General features: G+C 39.9%; 1 protein-coding gene and 1 long non-coding RNA gene across 3 annotated transcripts in view; one reads left to right on the forward strand and one right to left on the reverse strand.

Moving 5' to 3' along the window:
- Sntb2 (syntrophin, beta 2 (dystrophin-associated protein A1, 59kDa, basic component 2)) overlaps positions 1 to 23,071 on the reverse strand; it is a 98,282-nt gene that overhangs the window by 10,443 nt on the left and 64,768 nt on the right. Inside the window, exons 4-5 of the mRNA XM_013503934.1 lie at positions 13,198 to 13,340; positions 2,842 to 3,038 (exon numbers count right to left, since the gene is read on the reverse strand). Of these exons, the coding sequence (XP_013359388.1) occupies positions 2,842 to 3,038; positions 13,198 to 13,340 (340 nt within the window). The remainder of the gene's footprint in view (positions 1 to 2,841; positions 3,039 to 13,197; positions 13,341 to 23,071) is intronic.
- LOC106146561 overlaps positions 32 to 23,071 on the forward strand; it is a 64,455-nt gene continuing 41,415 nt past the window's right edge. Inside the window, exons 1-2 of one of the 2 annotated variants that reach the window (XR_001231048.1) lie at positions 32 to 509; positions 5,263 to 5,417. This is a non-coding gene — a long non-coding RNA (uncharacterized LOC106146561). The remainder of the gene's footprint in view (positions 510 to 5,262; positions 5,418 to 23,071) is intronic. The other variant, XR_001231049.1, reaches the window with a different exon arrangement.

Genomic DNA, 23,071 nt, shown 5'->3' on the forward strand with positions numbered 1-23,071 from the left:
GGAAGGAGGGGAGGGGCGGGGAAGGGAGGAGAGGGAAGGGAAGAAAAAGAAAAGAAAGAAAAAAAGACACTGCTACTTCAACAGCTAAGACTCTCATCACCACCCAGGTTCTTTTCCAACCTCTCTCTCCTGGGCCAATCTGAGCATGGCCTCACCCAGGCGAATGTATCCTTCAAGGCGAGCAATTAACCAAACTGGCTCAAGCAATTGAGAAGAACTGTGATTGCCAAGAAAAGATCTCTCCCCTTTTATACTCTGTGTCATGTATTTCTCTTGTATTTGATGTGATTTTCATGGGCATTTCTATAATTTCAGCTGCACCACACCAACCAGATACATTTCACCCTCCTGACCATCGCTCTCCTGGAAATGTTCTTCCTTTGGCTTCCATGACACCAACCCCACAAATCTGCTTTTCCTTCTAGTGTGCTGGCTACTGCTTTTCAAGTGGAGGGGAAACTGGCTTTTTTAGATCTTGGGGATACTGTGTATAAAGATATACACTAAAGGTAAGTTTCTAAGAAATTCCCTAATAGTAAAGAAATTTAATAAAAGTGGGAGGGAAAAATGGCTCATAACTAATAAATCAAGGAGCATTACACTCAGGTGAGCATTAGTACATGCAGTGTTTCCCGAGCGTCCCCTGCCTGACCCTCTCGCAGCCCCAGAACTGTGCAGGCCTTGTACAGCAGCATGGAGGGTAGTGGTCTGCCAAGGCTGTGCCAGGGAAAGGCTGGGGCAGTGTTACTGGTGACTACGCTGAAGGAAAACCACCCCATCAAGTATAATCAACGAGCTAATCACCCCCAGAGTTAAAGAAGAAATGACATTGTAGGATTGTTTTTGTACATCTGTTGCGGTATTGGAGACTGAAACCAGGGCTTTCGCACTGAGCTACATCTCCAGCTACCCCCTCCCCTTTAAAACAAGGTCTTAGCTGAGCGTGGTGGCACATGCCTATAATCCCGACACTTGGGAGGCTGAGGCAGGAGGATCATTGCAAGTTCGAGGCAAGCCTGGGCTACAAAGTGAGCTCAAGGCCAGCCTGAACTGCATAGCGAGACCCTGTCTCAGAAAGACAAAAAAAAAAAAAAAAAAAAAAGACAAAAAAAGAAGACAAGGTCTTGCTCAGTACCCAAGTTGTCAAGGCTGGGCGGAAAACTGGGATCCTCCGGCCTTAGCTGGAGCTCTGGAATTACAGCCATGTGCACCACACCTTGATGACACTGTGTTTTGTGTTTATACAATGGTGTCAGGCATAAAGTAGGTCTTATTTATTTTTACTGCTCTCATTATAAAGCATAGCGCTTGATAATTATTAAAATATTCAGTAAATACTGATTTAATAAATTAAGCCAGACTGATTGTGAACATCATTCAGGCCTTTAACCTAGTCAGAAGAATGAGTTGTCTTGAGTCAGGTGTGATAATCTGTGCCTGTAATCCCAGCACTCAGGAGGCTGAGGCAGAAAGATAATGAGTAAAAGGCTACCCTGAACTAGGTAGCAACACCCTGTCTCAAAAAAAAGCCCCAAAAGAAGCAATCACAGCACAACAAATAAAAAAAGAGAAAGAAGGAAAGGAAGGAAAGGAAGGAAGGAAGAAAGAAAGCAAGCAAGCGAGCCAGGCGTGGTGGCACATGCCTGTAATCCCAGCACTCGGGAGGCTGAGGCAGGAGGATCGTTGCAAGTTCGAGGCCAGCCTGGGCTACAAAGTGAGCTCAAGGCCAGCCTGGACTGCAGAGCGAGACCCTGTCTCAAAAAGGCAAAAAAAAAGACATTTTGAGAGAGAAATGCAGGGGCTTAAACTGCTGGTTTTGGAGCCAGTACTCTCAAATTCCTAAAAGGTCCCAATTTAAGGCCCAGCCACACTGACCATGTTAAAATGAAAAGCAGTGTGGAATATCTTTATGTATACATACATAACATTTACAGTACACAATTCAAAGGTATTTAATAGCCACAAGAGGGTGCTGCCACAATGGAATGAGACATCAACGTTTACTTCTTTGGATGCTTGAGGAAACGCTAGGCATTTTCAAACTTTCTGAAGAGAAACTCCTGGTTCTAAACCCTTCATTGTTTGCCAGATGCTCATATTTAAGGCTGTCTATCCATAACTTAGATCCCAAATCTTCTTAATGAGAAAGTCAGTGCATCTAGTCCTTAGCAAGTGAGTCCTTACACTATTAAATGCTGGTTAAGACAATGCACAGTAAAAATGTCATGCTTTACACAGGGATTATGAATGTGCTTAGAGCCATGTTCCAGGCTTACAGGAATTTTACTTGTGATACAGACACCATGCTTCCTTCCACCATCGATTGCCACTTGGACCTGCCATTATTTTAGCACATCTTATGGCCTGGCACACATAACCATGATTTCACTTTAAAATAAAGCCTCACTGAGCATGGTGGTGCATGCCTGTAATCCCAGCACTTGGGAGGCTGAGGCAGGAGGACTGTTGCAAGTTCGAGACGAGCCTGAGCTACAAAGTGAGCTCAAGGCCAGCCTGAACTGCATAGTGAGACCCTGCCTCAAAAAAAGACAAATAAATAAAAAAATAAAATAAAATAAAATAAAATAAAATAAAGCCTAAAGTTCCATTTAATTACTGTTAGGGAGCCAGGCATGTTGGTGTATGCCTATAATCCTAGTCCTTGGAAGGCTGAAGCAGGAAGTCTGTGAGTTTGAGACCAACCGAGGCTATATAATAAGTTCAAGGTTGGCTTGGGCTACATGTCAAGACCCTGGCTCTACAAACAAGCAGCAACAAAAACCCCAAACTAAAAATACAGCAACAAAATTACGACTAGAAATGAAATGCCAGCATCTCTACCTAGAGAGACTTCCTTGATCAGCTCAGCAGCAGCATGGCAACCCTGCACTAGTATCCTGGTCCAGGTTGACAGATCCCGATGCGTCTCCACCCTGAAAAGATGCATCTCAATGCCCTGCCGAGAGCCCGTCCGGGTAGCAAATGTGAGGTCAGATCCAAGGGAGGGCGATCGACATCCAGAGCCAGAATGAACCAACCTAGGACCACAGAGCAGAGATCGAAAGTAATTACTACATTATCAGAGGAAAATGTCAGGAATTCTTGCTCCTTGAAAAGTAGAAATTTATAAATGCCACCAACAGTTTTTGGATAAAAACATTTCAGAACAAGATTATTGTATAGTCTTCTCAAGTAGATACTATTCTGTTTTCCAACTCCTGGTGTCACAGCTTGAAAGGATACTGTCTTCACAGACATCTCTAGCTGGGTGTGGCTGCGCATGCCTGTAATTCCAGCTATGAAGAGGCTGAAGCAGGATGTTTGCTGTGAGTTTGAGGCCAGCCTGGGCTACACAGGGAATTCAAGGCCAGCCTGGACTACATGGTGAGAAAGTCTCAAACAAACAAACAAGCAAGCAAAAAGTATCTATTGAGCTGGGTGCAGTGGCACATCCCTGTAATGTGGGCAATCCCAGCTACTTGGGTGGCTGAGTCAGGAGAACTGAAAATTTGAGGCCAGCCTAGGCAATTTATATCCTATCCGAAAAAAATAAAAGGTATGGGCCAGGCATGGTGTCCCATGCCTGTAAGCCCAGCACTCAGGAAGCTGAGGCCGGAGGATCCTTGGGACTTCGAGGGCAGCCTGGGCTACAAAGTGAGCTCAAGGCCAGCCTGAACTGCATAGTGAGACCCTGTCTCAAAAAGACAAAAAACCCAAACAAACAAAAATAAAAGGTACAGGGACATAGCTCAGTGGAAGCATGGCCCTGAGTTTGATTCTCAGTTAAAAAAATAAGAGCCAGGCTTAGTGGCACATGCCTGAAATCCCAGCACTCAGGAGGCTGAGGCGGTAGGACCAACTTGAGTTGAAGGTTAGCCTGGACTACAGAGTGAGACCCTGTCTCAAAAGAAGAAAAAAAGGAGAGAGACAGAAAGAGAGAGAAAGAAAAGAAAAAATTGCCATGGTGCATTTTATACAATGAAATATTATTCAGTCTAAAAAGAAAATCCTAAAAAAACATCAATTAATAAAAAGAAAATCCTGTTGTAATCTACCACATGGATGAATCTTGAGGACATTACATTAAATAAGCAAATCAAAAAAGACAAATACTGCATGATTCTACTTATATGAGGTATCCAAAGCAGTTCCAGAATTCTAATTTTTTTCTTGAAAGTTACAATTTTATCACTCGCAACAAATACTATCAGTGTTTTCATTAAGTAACAGACTCACTTCTGTCACTGTAGAGAAAAGATTTTACTAATACCCAAGCCTAACTAACCAGCTTGTCAGTCAGCTGTTCTTCCACGGAAGAAGTAGCCTTCCGCCAGGCACAGTGGTGCACTCCTGTAATCCCGGCACTGGGGAGGTTCTGTCACAAGTTCATGTCCTCTTGCGAAACTTAGCAACACTTTGTCTCCAAAATAAAAATAAAAAAGGGGGCTGAGGATGTAGCTTAGTGGTAGAATTCCCCTCTGTTTGACCTCTAGTAACACACACAAAGGGGTATTTCAGGCCAACAGCTAGTTCAGCTCACAACTCAGTTACACCCATGCTTTCCCTTAAGACAACCACTAGATCATTCTTCTGTATGAGGCAAAAGTGCTCTTGGAGTACTGAACTCTCATTTCATCACTCAGAGGATTAAAAATAAATACTCAGGGGTCGAGATGAATTAAAACCAGTAATTTTTAGTACTTCAACAAAGACATTTTTAACTGTCATGGGAAAATAGAATTAAAACGTACAGGTACAAATTCTCTCTGATGAATGTGATCAATATGTATAAATATGTACTAATAAAAATAAAGATTAAGAAAATAATAACTGTTATTCCCCCCTGTAAGTCAGCAAAGGGAAGAACAAAGGATTACTAAGACAGGTTGGTGCCAGCTGCCCTGATTTATGCAAAGGCACCCACAGTTTTAATGACCCTGAAGGTAAATGCCAACTCAGTGAAGAGGCAAAGTCTGACTATGAACCATGAAAACAGCTGTGAATTTACAGGCCCTTGAAAAGTGGAGCCCCAGAAACCCACAAAGTAGTCTGAGAATTGGTTTACCGAGCTGACTGCTGTGGAACGGGACAATTAAACAGTTATTCCCAAGAGTTAAAGAACTTTCAAAATTACTCCGCAAATGACCCAAGGAAGGGAGGCTGTAGGGGAAAGTGACTGGGGTATGCTGCCATATTGTTTGACTGCTAATCCCAAATCAGACGTTACAAAATATAAAGTCTAGTATTCTTTCTTTCTTACAGATCTGATTATGAAAGATTTGGCAGAGGGAGCCTAATTTGAACCAGCTGCTGGACTCTTGCTGCACAGCACTTGGTTAGGACCCAATGCCAAAAGGCCCCCCTTTTGTGGGAGGCCAGATGAGCTCATGCAAAGGCGTTTGAGCAGCTTTTGCCCAGTAAGTCCCATAAGCACAACACCATTCAATTTCCCACACTGCGAGTAGCCTCCCTTTCTGAGTAGCCTCCCTTTCCAAAGCTTATAGGAAAAGACTACAAAATCCACAGCACCTATGAATCCAACACATCTTTTTCCTGTATTGTGTATCTGACTTTAATCTCAGGAAGTGTGTAAAATAAGAACTATCACCTTCATGTTTTACTTAAGTCATCACTGGCCCGAATGTCAGTTATTAAGAACACACGTGCGCAAGCGCACACACACACACACACGCACAATGCACACGTGCATGCACACACACACACAGAGCTTTGGTTTCCTCAAGTATAAAGGTGCAATCCAATATAAACTGTAACTCATTAATTTATATCACTCTAACAATGTTATCTGATTCTGAACTGTAGTTAATTCCTAACTTACCAGGGACTATTTAATTTTGAGGACAATCAAGATCCTTAATTTTTTTCCTTTGCTTTATGTTTATGCTATTTTTTCCCGTATATTCACTTGTCAGAATACACTCGAGTATTAAAAGTAGAAATACAGAAATTGAACAGTCAGCCCTTTCTCATTACTCACATAAAATCTCAAACCCTCCCTTTCCTATACTAAAAAGACATCTGCATACCACTTCTGGTCTTGCCTCCTGCTGCAGGGTACCTCTTGGTCTGGTTCCATTTTTGCATCTAAATGGCTACATTCTCCCTTTCTGCCTGATGGAGGATTAAGCTCCACTTAATTCTCTCAGGTAGTAGATTCAATCAATTCCCTCTGGACTGCAAGGACACATGGAAAATCTAAAACTTTCACCTGCCTGTCATCTTTGACATTCCAATATTCTCCGAACAAGGAATAAAGAATCCCTGGTGTGATATTAATTAAACTTATTAAGAAACAACATGAGTATGATAACGCACACCTAAAATCCTAGCACTCTAGGAGGCTCAGGCAGTAGGATTGGCACGAGTTGAGGTCAGCCTGGACTACACAGTGAGTTCAAGGCTAGCCTAAACTACATAGCTAGACCTTGTCTTAAAAAACAAAACCAAAAAAACTACAGCACAGAAAGGTTTAGTAATGTGCTTCCAATTACTACAAGTAGTGGAACAGGAATTAAAATTCAATGTATTGTGGATTGGTCCCTTCTATTAAACCTTTGGGGTTTTTTGTTTGTTTAATTATAATAGCTTCACTGAAAAAAATTCACACAATATACAGTTTACCCACTGAAGTTCAATGGTCTTTAGTATTCACATATTCAAAGTTGTGCAGCCACCACCATATTCCATTTTTAGGAGATTTTTCATCACCTCAAAAAGAAATCCTGTCCCCATTAGCAGTCACTCCCTATTTCCCCCTAACCCTCAGTACCACGACGTACTTTCTGTCTCTACAGATTCACATCGTATGGACATTGCACATGAACAGAATCATACAACATGTAGTCTTCTGTGTTTGGGTTCTTGCACTTAGCATATTTTCAAGGTTCATTCATGTGGCACCAATGTGTCAGGACTTTACTCCTTTTAATTGTTAAATAGTACTCCATTGGTTATATCACATTTTGTTTATTCATTCATCAGCTGTTGAACACTAGGTTTCCAGTTTTGGGGTACTGTGAATAATGGTGTTATGAACACTCATGTGTAAGTTCCTGTGTGGAGCCCAGGCGTGGTGGCACACACCTGTAATCACAGCACTTGGAAGGCTGAGACAGGAGGGTTGCCATGAGTTCAAGACAAGCCTTGACTATAAAGTGAGTGCAGACCAGCCTAAACTATACAGCCAGACCTTGTCTCAAAAGAGGAAAAAAAAAAAAAAAGATTCTATGTGGACATAAGTCTCTTGATATAAAACATGTTTAGTAACAAGATTACTAAACATATGACTGTGTTTATTTAGCCTTTGGAGGTACAGGTAGATTGTTTTCCACAGCAACTGTACCATTTTACATTCTCACCAACCGTGTGTAAAGATTCTACTTTGTCCACGTATTTGCCTACACTTACCATCTTTTTTTGAGAGTGAACCAAGGGCCCTCACACTGAGCTACATTCTCAGTCCTTTTTGTTTGGAAATAGGGTCTCATACCAAGTTGCTTAGGCTGGGCTTGAACTTTTAATGCTCCTGCCTCAGCCTTCAGATTGCTGGGCTTACAGACATGTGCCATCATGTCCAGCTTATTAAGTCTTTTTAGTTACTGCTGTCCTGGCAGGCAGGAAATGGTAACTCACTCTGGTTTTGTGCCACCATGTTCCACCACGGGCTTTTTATTTGAGGAGTGATATAAACACAGTGAATTTTTTAAAAAATTTTTTTACAGTTACAAGATTTTAATACAGGATGATTAACGTCCTGATTCAAGTTTGAATGAAATACTATAGGAATGCTTATGCCAGTGTCTGTCACATAGGAGGACCTCCAGGAAAACCTTTTGGAAAGAATCCATAAACGAATGGCAGTGTGCACCTGTTATGGTTGGGAATAGTTTCCCCAAAGAGGTAACACCAAACTGGTTTCTGTAGGGCCTGTAATGTTTGGATTGTGAGGAGCAAAGGACCAGGCATTTCTCCTGTAAGCACAATATAAGAAATTTTATGTTGTTTGCACTATCTCTTGGTTTTTTCACTGAATGATCAATTTTATGTTATTCCTCTTTGCAACATCTAGCAGCTGTTGGATTGAGTTTCATGGTTCCTTGCCTTCTTTTTTGTTTGGAGACAGGGTCTCACTATGTAGTTCAGGCTAGCTTTGAACTCACTATGTAGCCAGACTGGCCTTAAACTTGTAGCAATCCTCCTGCATCAGCTTGCTGAGTGCTGGAATTACAGGCATATGCCATCATACCCAGCATCCCCTGCTATTTTTAAGAAAGTTTTCTTTGCATGATTGCTAACTGTAATCCTGTCTTCTATATCTGGGATTCTGTCCTCATTTTCTGCTGCATATACTTTCAATACAATTTTTAATCTCATGGGTATCAGTTTGAATCTTTTTCATGGATTCTATTTCTTTCCTATGTTGGATGTTCATGGCTTCTATCATTTTCCTAAGCTTCTCTATTTTTCCATTTAAATCTGTATCTGCTCTAGAGTCACTAACCATGTCTTTCATTATGGTCACCACTTCTGTAGTTATCTGAGAAATTATTTCTGATGTGATCTTTTTCTAGAGCCTCGTTCATCTGCTTTATGACTTTTGCTGTTACCACTTCAGAGAGTACAGGTTGGTGCTTTCAAACTGTTCCACCTCATTGCACCCTGGGTGTGCCTTTGGCAAGCTGGAAGTCTGGGGTTGCATCTTGTTTTAAGTGTCTTCTCATTTTCTTTCTTTCTTCTTTTTTTTTTTTTTTTTTTTTTTAGTTTAATTCTTAGGTTGATGCTTATAAATTGCTTACAGCAGGTGGCTTTATTGCTAGTATTTAGAACCCTTAGGAAATGACTACTTCTTAGAGATGTCTTCCAGGTGTAGCTGGCTTTTGGGTTTTGAGTCTGTTGCAAGATCCTACCTCCTCAGTTTATTAGGGATGAGAAGTTGATGCCTTTTGGTTCTAGCCCCTGGTTCTTTGGCACTAGCCTGTAGTGTTATTTATGACCCTTAGGCAACCTCAGTCTTGGCATACCAGGGGGAGGAACAACTGATGAGAATTATGTCACCTTGGCTAAAGTAATACAATCAGCAATAACAATAGTATCAAACACAACCTAGAAAATGACCAACTGTGGTAATTATTAATTTGCCACTTTTAACTGTATGAATGATGTCTGTGTTATTTAACAAAATCTGCAACCAGAAAATTGTATATAGTAAATACACCCTCAATATGGTGATTTTACCCTCAGGAGAGGAAAAAAAAATTTTATACCATCTGCTTTTTTGGGGGGGTATTTTATTGGTATATTTTAGATACACACAATGGTAACACTCATCATAGGGAGTTTGTACCTGTACATGATAGTGCTTGCTGCTTCTTTTTTTCCCATTCCTCTTTTCTCCCTTAAGCCCTTCTTCTCTTCTTTATTTATAAGAGCTTCATTTCCATTTTTTGCTTCTATTCTTTTTTGTGTCCCTTCTTTCCTCTTGTTCTCTCCCCTCCCTTTTTTCTTCTCTCATCTGAATGTTTTCTTCCCATTTCACAGTATCTATTATACATTTGGTTTAGGATTAAACACTTTTGGTTTAGGAGAGAAAATGTGAAAGAGTTTAGGGGCAAAAATGAAGAATAGAAGAGGAAGAGATTAGAAGCGAGGCAGGAGAACAAAGGAAGATTACATGAACTTTGGGAAACTGGTGAAAAAGACAGGAAGGAAAGAGAGAAGAAAAAATAAAAACAAGACTAAAACAGAATGACACTAAAAACCTATAAACAATGTTTGCACTCATATAAAAACAAGAACAATGAAGAACAAAACAAAACAAAACAAAAAGTATAAAAGAAAAAAACAAGTCTACTTTAGGGGGTGTCTCTGCTATCACTGGTAGACAGCACGGGCAGACAGAGCCCAGATCTGTGTGGATTAATCCTAGCAAGCTCACTATAGATTTACAGCAGAGTAGTGGATAATCCCAGAAAGCCTACACCTTTAGTTCCACTGAAGTTCAGGCTGGTTTCTGGCTGTGAAGCCGCAACTTGATTTGTTCAGCCTGTAACACTTCAAGTGCCTCCTGCCAGCTTGAACTCGGCTCCTTGACCTCCTGCTGACTTGAACTCAGTTCTGCTTCATTCTGACACTGTCAACTGCTAGACAGAGCCAGCCTGCAGCTGCTCTGAGTTCCAAGCTCAGGTGACCCCGCTCCAAGATGGCTACCAGCCAACTGCGCTTTCCTGGAGGAGGTCTAAACCTGAATAACTCACCAGGCACTGCAGGCCACTGCATCCACTGCTCTGTCCCACTGGTGGATTTCTCTGTGGAGGCCTCTGGGGTCACAAGTAGTTACAATGTGTTGCAGGTTCAAGCCACCCCTGAGGCAGTGAGTCAGAGCTCAGGGAGAAAGTGCCACTTGCCATCTCCTTCTTCTTCATTGAGGTCTCTCTTCATTCTTCCCATGGGGTTCAGTTTTTGGTTCAGATTCTTGCTGGGTCCTGGGGACCCACTTCCCTCTTCCTGCTCTTCCTCACATTGCTATATTCAAGTGTTTGGGCACCAAATCTCAGAGAGGTTGTTTCTCTGCTGTTCACCACTCAGCCATTCCATTTTCTGAAGCAGTTCTGGAAGTCCTCTTTTGTGGGTGTTTTCACATAGGTGTCTTTTATGGCTTATACCACACCTGGCTCTACCCTCCTTTTCATCAGAACTAGAGAAATAAACTTCCACAAAATTTAAACTTAAAATATCTCTACAGTCATACTCTTAAAGTTCTAAATCTTTAGAATATAAATTTAACTGCTATAACTATTAAAACATAACTACATGTTTCTGTAGGATTCCTGCCATGTTCCCAATATAACTGTGACAGAGTAGCTACAGTTTAAGTAACACAACTTAACTAAGATATTTTGAGAGCCTACTACAGGTGAAGTGCTAAGATAGCCAAGTCTTGGTTCCTGATTTCAAGGAGGCTAAAATTTAGTGGATATAAAAAAATGCAGAGAACCTGATGGTTGAATTCACTTTCCTGTAAAACTCTTCTACCCTGAAGGAATTAAGGAGTGCAAACCTCTGTATCTGAGTCTCAGTCCATCCTATATCTCTAGTCTGTGAACTAGGAATTCCAGCTCCAAATTATAGATACTCCTGGAAATCTACATGGTCTTGCTATGAAGTCCATGCCAACCTCGAATTATGTGTAGCCCAGGCTGGCTATGAACTCTCTCCTCCTGCTTCAACCTCCTTTCCTTTTTATTATTATTTTTTTAAACAGGGTCTCACTTCATAGTGCAGGCTGGCCACGAGCTCGTGGCAATGTTCCTGCCTCAGCCTCCTGAGTGCTGGGATTACAGGTGTGTACAACTCTGCCCACCTAAAATTATATATATATATATACAATATTTTATAATTAAAATTATATAGACATATATAAATAAAATTATAGGGGTTGGGGATGTAGCTCAGTGGACAAGCGCCTGCCTAGTAAGCATGAGGTCCTGAGTTTGATTCCCGGCATTAATCAGTCAATCAATCAATCAATCAAATAACATGTACAATAATTATATATAATTAAATTATATATACAGAAAGAAAGGGAGAGAGGCTGTAACTCTGTATTGTGTGTGATACTAGGTATTGAACAAAGGGGCCTCACAATGAACTATATCTCCAGTCCTTTTTTATTCTGAGACACACTATTGCTATGCTGTTAAATTGCCCAGGCTAGCCTTGAACTTGCAATCTTCCCCCCTCAGCCTCCCACAGTGCTGGGATTACATGTGTTCATTACCACTCCTGGCTTAAAATTATATTTTTATTAAAAGAATAATACATGTAAGGGAACTTTGCAAGTTGGAGGAAATTCTATATAAAATGATAATCTTGGCTGAGCATGGTGACGCAAGCCTGTAATCCTAGCACTCGGGAGGCTGAGGCAGGAGGATTGTTGTGAGTTCGAGACCAGCCTGAGCTACAAAGTCAGCTCAAGGCCAGCCTGAACTGCATAGCGAGACTCTATCTCAAAAAGAAAAAAAAATCGTATAATGCAATGAATATTCTTTGTCTTCTCAAAGCAGGAAGTTCCCAGTGCTCCCTATGGGATATACCAGATGGTTCTGTCGTTGCTCTTTGACTCCCTAACGCTGTAAGGGTTTGGGTTTCTGTTCACTCTGTTTTGTTTTTGGAGACAGAGTCTTGTTGCACCTTCCTGCCACAGACGTGACCCTGCTGCCTCAGGCGCTGAGTGGTGCGATTAGAGGCATGAGCCACCACGCCTAACTGTAGGGCTCTTTTTCAGTGTGCAGCTTTTGAATTCTGGAAACACTTGAGTCTTTTTTAAGTCCATGTAAAACTCAATTTGATTTTTTTCTTTCTTTTTGTCTTGTGAAACTGAATTTGAATTGAAGTAAAACCAAATTTGAATATACTTTTCAGTTTTATAGTTATTATCCCTTAAGACATCCTGGCCCCCATCTAAATTTCTCTTTTCTTTTCCCTTTCAATTCCCCACATCTTTCCAGGTGTGGTGGTGCACACCTGTAATCCCAGCACTTGGGAGGCTGAGGCAGGAGGATTGCCATGAGTTCAAGGCCAGCCTGGACTATATAGTGAGTTCAAGGTTAGCCTGAACTACAGAGCAAGACCCTATCTCACAACAAAACAAAACAAAATAAAACAAAAGCCACCCTGTAAAATCAGTTCCCCACATATGGCATGCTAGAAACATTGCTTCAGGTCAAATCAAAGTTTATTTGAGGGAATCAAAATTGCATATTTTTATATTTATAGAGACGTGAAAGAACATTTTTGGCTGAATTGTGTGGTTTATCTGGAGTACCACATTCTGATTTAAATAATTTCATCACCCATTCAAAAGGCTGCTACAATTTCAGTGGTTTTCTAGTCATAGTCAATAAAATCAAGAAAAAACCTCTATTATCTCCATGACTAAGCAAGTTTTAAAGCGAGTGGTTAGGAAGTTGTTTCAACAGTTTAAAAACCACACAGAAACAGTAGTGACAGAAACATTTATTCTAAGCTAGGACCTGCAAAATGATCAATAGGTTGTAAGAAAAGTTTTTGTTTACATCAACTACACCAGCTATTTTAGGCACCTAGGATAATAGAATTCACTTTAAAAGTCTTCAAAGGTTTAGAATAGGATAAATATTTATTGTCGTTAGTTCTTACCTTGTGGCAACAAGAGGATAGCTATGACACGGTGACGCCCAGGCATCTCTTGTCCACGGCATGCAGTCATAAAGCAGCAAATCTTTCTCCGTCACAGCCATGAGGACAGGTCTCCACTGCTGTCTCCCACCATCTAGTTTTGCCTGTTACAGTGGTGAAACCCGGACATCAGAGCTGACTACAACGCTATGTCTTTGTAAAAGTTCCTTCAGTGATGGCCTGACACGCAGGCCTCCATTTTGTTTCTGCAACTTGACAGACTTGAGACACAGGAAACATCCCTTCAGGAGCCTTTCCACTGGCTGGGATTCTCCCCTGGGAGGTATGAGGTATTGTGTGTATTTGAAAAAGTTCCCCCAACTCCAGCAAGTGCAGACATTACCTACTGATATGACAGTTTTTTCCCTATTCCATAATAACTATCACTGGTTCTAATTAAATATATAGGGGCCAGGGACCTAGCTCAGCAGCACAGAGCCTGCCTGGCAAGTGCAAGGTCCTGAGTTTGATTCCTGGTACCAGAAAAAAAGATTAAATATATAGTAATATGTTCAACCTGGTAATAGTTGTAGTATAGTGACTAATATATTCTAAGCATAGGATAAAAATTACTGATACATACTTCTACTAGGAGGACAGAAAATCTCTCTGTCAAATAAATCTGTATAATCTAAACAGTAATTTTTTTTTATCAAGACCTACAGTAAGAAATACATTTTATACTGCAACCCATTCCACACGTACATATATATGAATGTTTTGAATATTTTCCCCAATATACTTTAGAAAATATTGGATATATTCCCACTTCACCTCCAATACACATATACCCATGTAGAAGTATTTTTGAATATTTTCCAATATATTTTGGAATGTACTGAATAAATCTCAAAATAATACAAGGTCTTATTAAGTGTCTAAGTTGCCCAGGCTGGCCTCAAACTTGCAATCCTCCTGACTCAGCCTCCTAGAGCTGGGATTACAGGTATGTGCCAGCATGCCGAGTGTGAAATGAATTATATCCAGTGAAGGGACCTGTGCTTTACCATGTGCCAAAAACAACAAAAAAGCATGAGCTGACTCTGAAAATTCTAGCAAAATACTGCAGAAAGAATTACACTTTTGTTATCAATTAGCCCTAGTTTTCTTTTTTCGTATGTATGTATATATGTATTTAGGGGTGCTGGCCACTGAACCCAGAGCCTTTGTATTAAGCTGCATCCCATCCTATCTTAAATTTTGAGACAAGGTCTCACTAAGTTGCTAAATGGGCCAGGGTGGGCTCAAACTTTCTATCCTCATTGTATTTTCAGAACTCTCTCAGAGTGCTGAGATTACAGCTATGTACCACCAAGCCCGGCTAACTAGTTTGCTAAGACTGTATTAGCATATAAGTAACTCTGTAATATCTGGAAAGAGAATATCAACTCTAAGGAGGCGCTCTTAGATTCTTACATTTTTGTAACCCCCAAAAGGATTTCAACTTTATGTTCACTACTAAGCTTTTGTCTCTAAGATTGTTATGGATAATATTTCAATAGAAAAATAATGTAAAATTTAACTTCACAAAGAGTTAAAATAATAATAATAATAATAATAATAATAATTATAATAATAATGATCTGAGAGGGGTTTTTTTTGCTTTTTTTGTAACAGGAATCAAACTCATGACCTTGCACTTGCTAGGCAGGCACTGTGCTATATCCCAGGCCAATAATCTGAGGTTTTAAAATAAATTTTCTCCTAAATTACAATACAGAGATTTCAGATCAGACCAAGTACTTACATTTGGAAAACCTGCATTAAATCTAGTTTTTCCAAAGAAGGTATTTTGGGCCTGAAAGGGAAAATGGTAAGACCAACAGAAGCAATGTCCATCCAATTTCATGAAAAGGAACATTTGATTTAACAATTTTTTTGTTGTTATTTTGTTTTTGTTAGATGGTCACTCTGTAGCCTGGCCTATCATTAACAAATTTTTTAAAGTGTTTATTCTTTAGCTCTTTTAAGTCATTAGGCTTTAGAGAACAACTTTTCCTTCTTTTAGTCATCACTGGAGAAAAATGAAACCTCAATTGTAATCATTCTGTTCACCTATTTGCCCTAACTTTTAATGACACTCTTTTCAGCGGCATCAAAATGCTGCCCACTCCAGTACAGTACGTGCTGTGTTATCAGCACAGCAGGCTTGGGGCTCCAGTACTTTCTGGCTGCAGCAAAAGAGATATAATGTTAGGGTTTTTGTTTGCTTGTGCTTCAACACCTGCACGTACATATACTGGCCAAAGAACAGCCTTCTTCAAAGTCCATTTTCTAATAAATACAGTTGGATAGTATTAAAGATGAAAAATACTAATAGTCAATATTAATTTCCTAAATTCCATAATCATACATCTCTCTTTTTGAAAAGTGATGCACTTTTTTTGGGGGGGCGGTTTGTTGTACTAAGGGTTGAACTCAAGGCCTTGTGCATGCTTAGGCAAGCATGCTACCACTGAGCTTCATCCCCAATTGTTATTTTTAGATAAGGTCTCACTAAGTGCGCCAGCCTGGCCTTGAACTTGTAATCCTCCTACCTCAGCCTCCTTAGAAGCTGGGACTGCAGGCCTGTACCACCAAGGCTGGCCACTTCTGTTCTTTATTTTACTATTGCAGTAGAAACCAGACAGCAAAATCTAAATTAACCATTCTGCTAATCCTAATTTAGCATATGTATCCCTAACTTGAGTCTTTATGCAACTTGTGAATTATTAGGAACATAATAGTTTTTTGTTTCTTTTTTTGTGGGTACCAGGAATCAAATTCAGGACCTTGCGCTTGCCAGGCAGGCGCTGTGCCATGGAGCTATGTCCCCAGGCCAGGACTTGTTAAAAACAAAGCTCTTCTCTGGCTATCTTGGCTTTTCTCATCACTTCCAAAATTCTTTTTAAAAACTGAACTAATTAATTAATTAATTGAGACAGGGTTTTGCTATGTTGTGCAGGCTGGCCTTGAACTCACTTATGTAGCCCAGGCCGGTCTTAAACTCACAGGGATCCTCCTGCCTCAGCCTCCCAAGTGCTGGTATTACAGCCCTGTGCCACCATGCTTGGTTTAAAAACTGAATTTATAGGTAACAGAGGTCCTATCTTTGGTGTAATTCAAGAAAATGCCTCTTAAAGAATATAACCAGATTCAAAAAGCACAGGCAAAAAAAGTAAAAATAAACAAATGAATTTTATCAAATTATAAACTTCTCACCATAAAGGAAACTACAGAGTGAAGAACCCAGATTGGGAGAAAATATATATAAACCATACATTAAATAAAAGACTAATATCCAAAGCGTACAGGAACTCAAACAACACTGGCATATTACTGTTACTTTACCCTAATTGTTCTGGGATTGTACTAGGATCTAATCCACTGCATTTAGTTGTCATATCTTCTTAGTTTACTTCAGTTTATGATGACAGTGTCTCTTTCTTTTTTTGTTGTTTTGTTTTTTTGAGACAGGGTCTCACTATGTTGCTCCAGGCTAGCCTTGAATTTTCAGCAATCCTCTTGCCTCAGCCTCCAGAGTGCTGGGGTTTTATAGGTGTGCACCACCACACTTGGCTCCTGAGCTTAACAGTTTTGAGGAGCACTAGTCAGGCATTGTACATAGACTGTCCCTCAGCTTGAGTCTGCCTGAGGTTTCTCTTATAACGAAACTGTAGTGATAGTGTTTGGGAAAGGATGCCCTGGTGACAAAGTCCCCTTCACATCATCCTCTTCACATGATCATCTTGTATCACTAGTGATTTAACCCGCTCACTTGGCTCAACAAGCTTATTCTAAGATTTATTTGGAAATGCAAAGGATTTATAGTAGCAAAAACAAAGTGAAAAATAAGAGTAAAGCTGCAGGATTTATTACTACCTGACTTAGTGCAAAGCCACAGTAATGAAACCACGTGGGAATGGCCTCAGGTAAGACAAATACATCATAGAAACAGTGCAGACAGTTCAGAAAGAGGCCCAAACTTATACAGCCAATCAATTTTCAACTAAGATGTAAAAACGATTCAATAGGATTACAGGTGTGTGCCACCACGCCTGGCCAGTATAGGTACAGTATTTCTTGTTTTAAGCAAGAAATATGTATGTATATATATATATAGGTATATATGTAGTATGTATGTATGAGACAGGGTCTCACTATGTAGTCCAAGCTGGCCTTGAATTTATTATGTAATCCAGGCTGGCCTCAAATTCCTAGCAATACTCCTGCCTCGGCCTCTCAAGTGCTGGGATTACAGGTGTGCACCATTATGCCTGGCTGCAAACTCAATTTATGACAATATTAAATAATTAAAAAAAAATCCAAGGAGAAATCATTTCAAGTTAAATGATCTTTCCTAAATTCTCTGAAATTACTTCGCCTAACTTTCATTTACATGAAAGCTTTTCAAGAAATATCTTCTGCCAAAAGGAATATTTGTACATATATAACACATCACATGACCCAAATTTTTCTTCATTTTCACAGTTATAGGTAGAAAGAGCTTTGGCATTTACTCTAGTTCAAAGTGTATTAAATATGTAAACTCATGATTAACACTTTTATCTTTTTAGATCAGGTCTTGCTATGTTCTCCAAGCTGGCCTTGAACCTGAGATCCTCCTGTCTCAGCCTCCAGAGTAGCTGGGATGCCAGACAGTGGTATCATGCGTGGCTCCCTATAACACTTTTAAGAAATGATATTAAGTCTTGGTTGAAGACCTTACTGGTTTTTGTTTGTTTGTTTGTTTTTTGAGACAGAGTCTGTAGTTCAGGCTGGCCTCGAACTAATTATGCAACCCCAGCTGGCCTCGAACTTACAGCAATCCTCCTGGTTCAGCCTCCCATGCCCGGCATAAACACCTTCTCTGAGAATAAAATTTGATTTAGGTATTCCATGCAACTACTTCAAAAAATAAAAATCAAGAGTATTTTAGAAACAGTTCCAGCCAGATATGGTGGCACATACCTGTAATCCCAGCACTAGGGAGGCTGAGGCAAGAGGACTGCTTCAAGTTCAAGGCTAGCCTCAGCTACATAGTGAGTTCGAGGCCAGCCTGAACTGCATAGCAAGACCCTGTCTCAAACAAAACAAAACCAAACAAACAGTTCTTTGTATCAGTTCAGCAATATTATTTTTAGAGTGGTTGAAATTTCTTTACTTATTATTTCCAACTCCATGCTTGTGATCTTAAGACAATATCTTATAAATAATTATAAAATTAGGAATTTGCTTGGTTTTTGTATGCATGTGTGTGTGTACATATGCAGACAAAGAAAGCAAAACTGGCTAGGAACAGTGGTGGACTCCTGCAATCCCAGATGCTCAGGAAGCAATTTAGCAAGGCCTTATGTCTGAAATAAAAATTAAAAAGGGGTTGGGGGATAGAGCTCAGTGGCACAGTGCCTACCTAGCTGCATGGGTTCAGGCTCAATCTCCACTAAGGCAAAATGTAAAAAAATTTTAAAAACTGAGCATTTACTACAAACAAACCACTAGGCTAAACCTTTGCAGACAATAAGGACTTGGAAAAAATGTGCTCCTGTCTCCTGTGTTCCAAGAGCACCAAGCTGAATGGTGGAAACACACACATAAATATACCCATGAACAGTGGAATGTGATAAGCTGATGGCTTTACTGCTTTCCTTCCTGGCATAAACCTAATTAAGTTCACTAAAAAAGTCTGGCAACTCTCAAACACTGCTGATAGAAACCTAAAGTACTACATCCTAATTGAAGGCAACTTAGCAATATTTATCAAAATGACAAATGCATATATCCTTTATGGTAGTTTTAAATATGCCCTTAAAGACTTACTACTCTTTTCTTAAGAGGTGGAGCCTGAGCTCCTCGCACGTTAGTGTAGGTATGGCTTAAAGTTGTTTTTCTAATGAAAAGAAGAAAGCAGAGTAACAGTGTGTGACTTCTGAGACTACGTCAGAAAAGGTACTGTGGCTTTTCTCTTGTTCTGTCTCTTAGATCATTTGCCATGGGGAAAAATAGTAGCCACGTCTGAGGACTCACAGGCAGCCCTGGGGAAAGGCCCGCATGGCAAGTGAGGACTTCTGCAAAAAGCGGGGAAGTGAGGCCTCCTGCCAACCACCCGCATAATCATCTTCGAAGTGGGGTTGCCACCCCCAACCAAGACTGCACAGGAATGGCACCCCGGATGATGGCCTGATCTAACTTCAGGAAACATCCTGAGTGACAACCACCCAGCTCAGCCTCTATCAGATTCCTGACCCTGAGAAACTGGGTGAAGTTAATGGTTGCTATTTTTAGACCAATAAATCTTAGGGGTAATTTGTCGTACAGTGGTAGTTAACTGAGCCACGTAAGTGCCATCTGACCCAGTACTTCTAGGATTTATCCCGCAGGTTTTCATAGAAATATCTCCTGCTCTAAACTCTATTCAAAATTTAGAACTGATACAACTTTTGGATAAATCCCTTACTCACCAAAGTTTTACCAAAAGTAATGTTTACTTAAACTAAATAAATTTCTACTTTCAAATTTTTTCATTATCAAAAACTTAAAGGTTTTCTCCCCAGCACCTTAAAAAGAAAAACAAATTAAGCAAATAAAGAAAAAACAAAAAGAATTTTCAGCACTAGAGATTGAACCCAGGGCAGTACAGAGGGCTACATTTCCAGTCTTTTTGCTTTTTTTTTTTTTCACTTTGAGCTAGTGTCTCACTAAATTGTCCAGGCTGGGATTAAATTTGTGACCCTTCTGCCTCAGCCTTCTGAGTAGCTGGGATTATAAGCATGTGCCATCAGGATAGGCTTTGAAAGAGACTTTTTTGGGGCTGGGGATTTAGCTCAGCGGCAAAAGCGCCTGCCTGGCAAGCGCAGGGTCGTGAGTTCGGTTCCCGGTACCGGAGAAAAGCCAAAAAAAAAAAAAAAAAAAAATCAACCACAAAAATAAACTGAAAGAGACTTTTTTGTTTTTGTTTTTGTGGTTCTGGGGATTGAACCGAGGGCCTCTGTGCTAAGCTACATTCCAGGCCCACTTTATTATTTTATTTTGAGAGAGTCTTCCTAACTTCCCCAGGGTGAGCTTGAACTTGCAATCTTATTACCTCAGTCTCCCAGGGTGGTTGCATTACAGGCAAGTGTTACCATGCCCCACTAAGTAAGAATCTTAAAATTGAAATACATTCAGGTATCAGGGGTTCCTCTTTTATTTGATCTCTCTGAGCTCAGGAACTAAAGAATCTAGATAATGCATGCATGAAGGGAGTAACAAGATTATCTATTGCAACATCACCTGCAATGCCAAAATATAACAACAAAGTTACAGAAAGTCCTTATTTAAAAAAACCTATTCAATGGAGTGCTTTGTAATTGTAAAAAAGGTGGTAGCTCACTGCAGTATTATGGAATCTTTTTCAGATACACTGTTTAAAGGAAAAAAAGGGACAAGGTATAAAGGTGTATGCGTGCTATAATATCACCTTTAAAAAAAAGAACAGAAAATATCAAAAGATCCATTATGAAGGAACAAAAATGATCACTTCTCTAGAGGAAAGGAAATGGGGATTAGATGGGTGACAGGAAAAACTGCAAGACTTAATTCTTTTATTCTGAACCATGTGAATTTGTTACCTTTTAAAAATCATGAGTATTTTTAATATTGCTGAAAGAACAGAATGATTATCATTCAATCCAGTTTTCTAACTAGCACATAAAAATAATATAGAAACAAGCTGGGAATGATGGTGTATGCCTGTAAACCTAGCACTTGAGAGGCTGAGGCAAGAGGATTGCCACAAGTTCGAGGCCAGCCTGTACTACAGACCCTATCTCAAGGAAGGAAAGGAGGGAAAAACGGAAGGAAGGAAGGAAGGAAGGAAACAAGGGAGGAAGGGAGGGAGGGAGGAAGAAGGGAAGGAGACAATAATAAACATAACTAAAATGTTAAATCTTTCAGTCATAAGTACTTACAATTTTTCACTAATTTCTTTGCCTATTCTAATTGTGCTTCATAGAAATGTTTGGTATATATTTATGTTTTAGTTTATAATAATTTTATTTGAAGTGTTCATAAGATTTCAGTGTAAAGAAAAATTACTGGCATCAAAATTGATGTTCTAGAATAATTTTCTGGTGAACTAGAAAATGATATTGCTAGGCCCAATGACAGATTCACCAAATCAGAACTTTGTTGGAGAAAACATCATCTCTAAATAAATAAAATCAACTTCTACTTGGAGAAAAAAATTAGGATTCTGCTAGGTTGGAGAATGTGAGTGGGCAGACCCGGGCAACTGTATTTAAAAAATTAAAATGAAGCCTGGTGGTACATGCCTGTCGTCTCAGCACTGTGAGTGTGAGGCCAGCCTGGGCTACCTAGTCACTTCAAGGCCAGCTTGAAGTACATGGTGAGACCCTAAAAACCTAAAAAAGAAAGAAAAAGACAGACAGACAGACAAGAGACCTCCACACACTGACTTTATGGCAGCATTTGCCCGTCAATGATCTAGTACATTCTCTTCTAGCAACTTCCCTTGATGAATGCAGTCATTATGTACTGCAAACATGTACTAATACAGTTTTTAAAATTAAAATAAAATCCCCTTACTCACACAGAAGGAAACTAAGATTCAAGGAGAGGAAATATAATTGACACAGATCTAAAATCAGTGAAAAAACAGAGCTGGCACTTGAACGCTGATCCCTGAGACCCCCAGTCTCCTCTTTCAACTCTCTCTGGCCCAGCGATGGTGGAGGGTATAATTCAACGCCACATGGGAACTTCCACTCTCTCTGGGTCAAACCTGGGATCTAAAATAACTCATATTCTTCAGTTCTCTCGTTCCTTTCACTGAACATCCTCTTAGGCTTCCTTGTTTCGCTTTTCATTCTCCAGTTATGAAAGACAACCCTACTTTTGCTTAATGGCTTCTGAAATGTTTTGTATATTTTGTACTGTTCCCAGAGCAGGGGTGTAAATTAGAGTCTGCTGCCCTGGAGAAACTATGACCTCCAGGCCAAAGCCACATGATCACCCATTTTTCTAAATTTTAACACAACACGGTCATGTCTATTTAATTCCATTTTATCCACAACTGTCAACATCCAGTTATGTGTTATCTAGTCCCTTACAAAAATTATCCTATGTCGGGGGCTGGGAATTTAGCTCAGCAGCACAGCGCCTGCCTGGCAAGTGCAAGGTCGTGAGTTCGATTCCCGGTACCGGAAAAAAAACAAGAAGAACAACAACAACAACAAATTATCCTATGTCATTTTTAAACCTCACAAATTATTTTCAACTTACATATTTTTCTGATTAAAATGAGTTTAAATTTATGGCAGTTTCTGCTTCAAATTTAATATTTTCAATTTAATATTTGCACTTGAGATTTATGTCTAAATTTTGCTCCGCATGGTGGCACACGCTTGTAATCCCAGCACTCGGGAGGCTGAGGCAGGAGGATTGTTGAGAGTTAGAGATCACCCTGGGCTACAAAGTGAGTTCAAGACCAGCCTGAACTGCATAGTGGGACCCTGTCTCAAAAAGACAAAAAAAAAAAAGGATATTTTACTTGTCAAATAATTTGCCTGTTGCTGGGTGTGGTGACACACGCCTGTAATCCCAACACTTAGGAGGCTGAGGCACAAGGATCGCCGTGAATTTGAGGCCAGCCTGGGCTACATAGTGAGTTCAAGGTCAGCCTGAGCTACATAGTGAGTCCTTTCTCAAAAAAAACCCAAAACAAACAAAAAAACCAAAAAACTGCCCATTATTTAAATATATAGGGAAAAGTTTTAAGTTTTTTTTTAAATGACAGGGAGAAAAGCATCGTTGAACATAAAACAGTTTTGAACAGCAAAAGTCAATAGTTTTGAAC

Source organism: Chinchilla lanigera, unplaced genomic scaffold, assembly GCF_000276665.1.
Source record: "Chinchilla lanigera isolate Chin_1 unplaced genomic scaffold, ChiLan1.0 scaffold00083, whole genome shotgun sequence".
Lineage (NCBI taxonomy): Eukaryota > Metazoa > Chordata > Mammalia > Rodentia > Chinchillidae > Chinchilla > Chinchilla lanigera.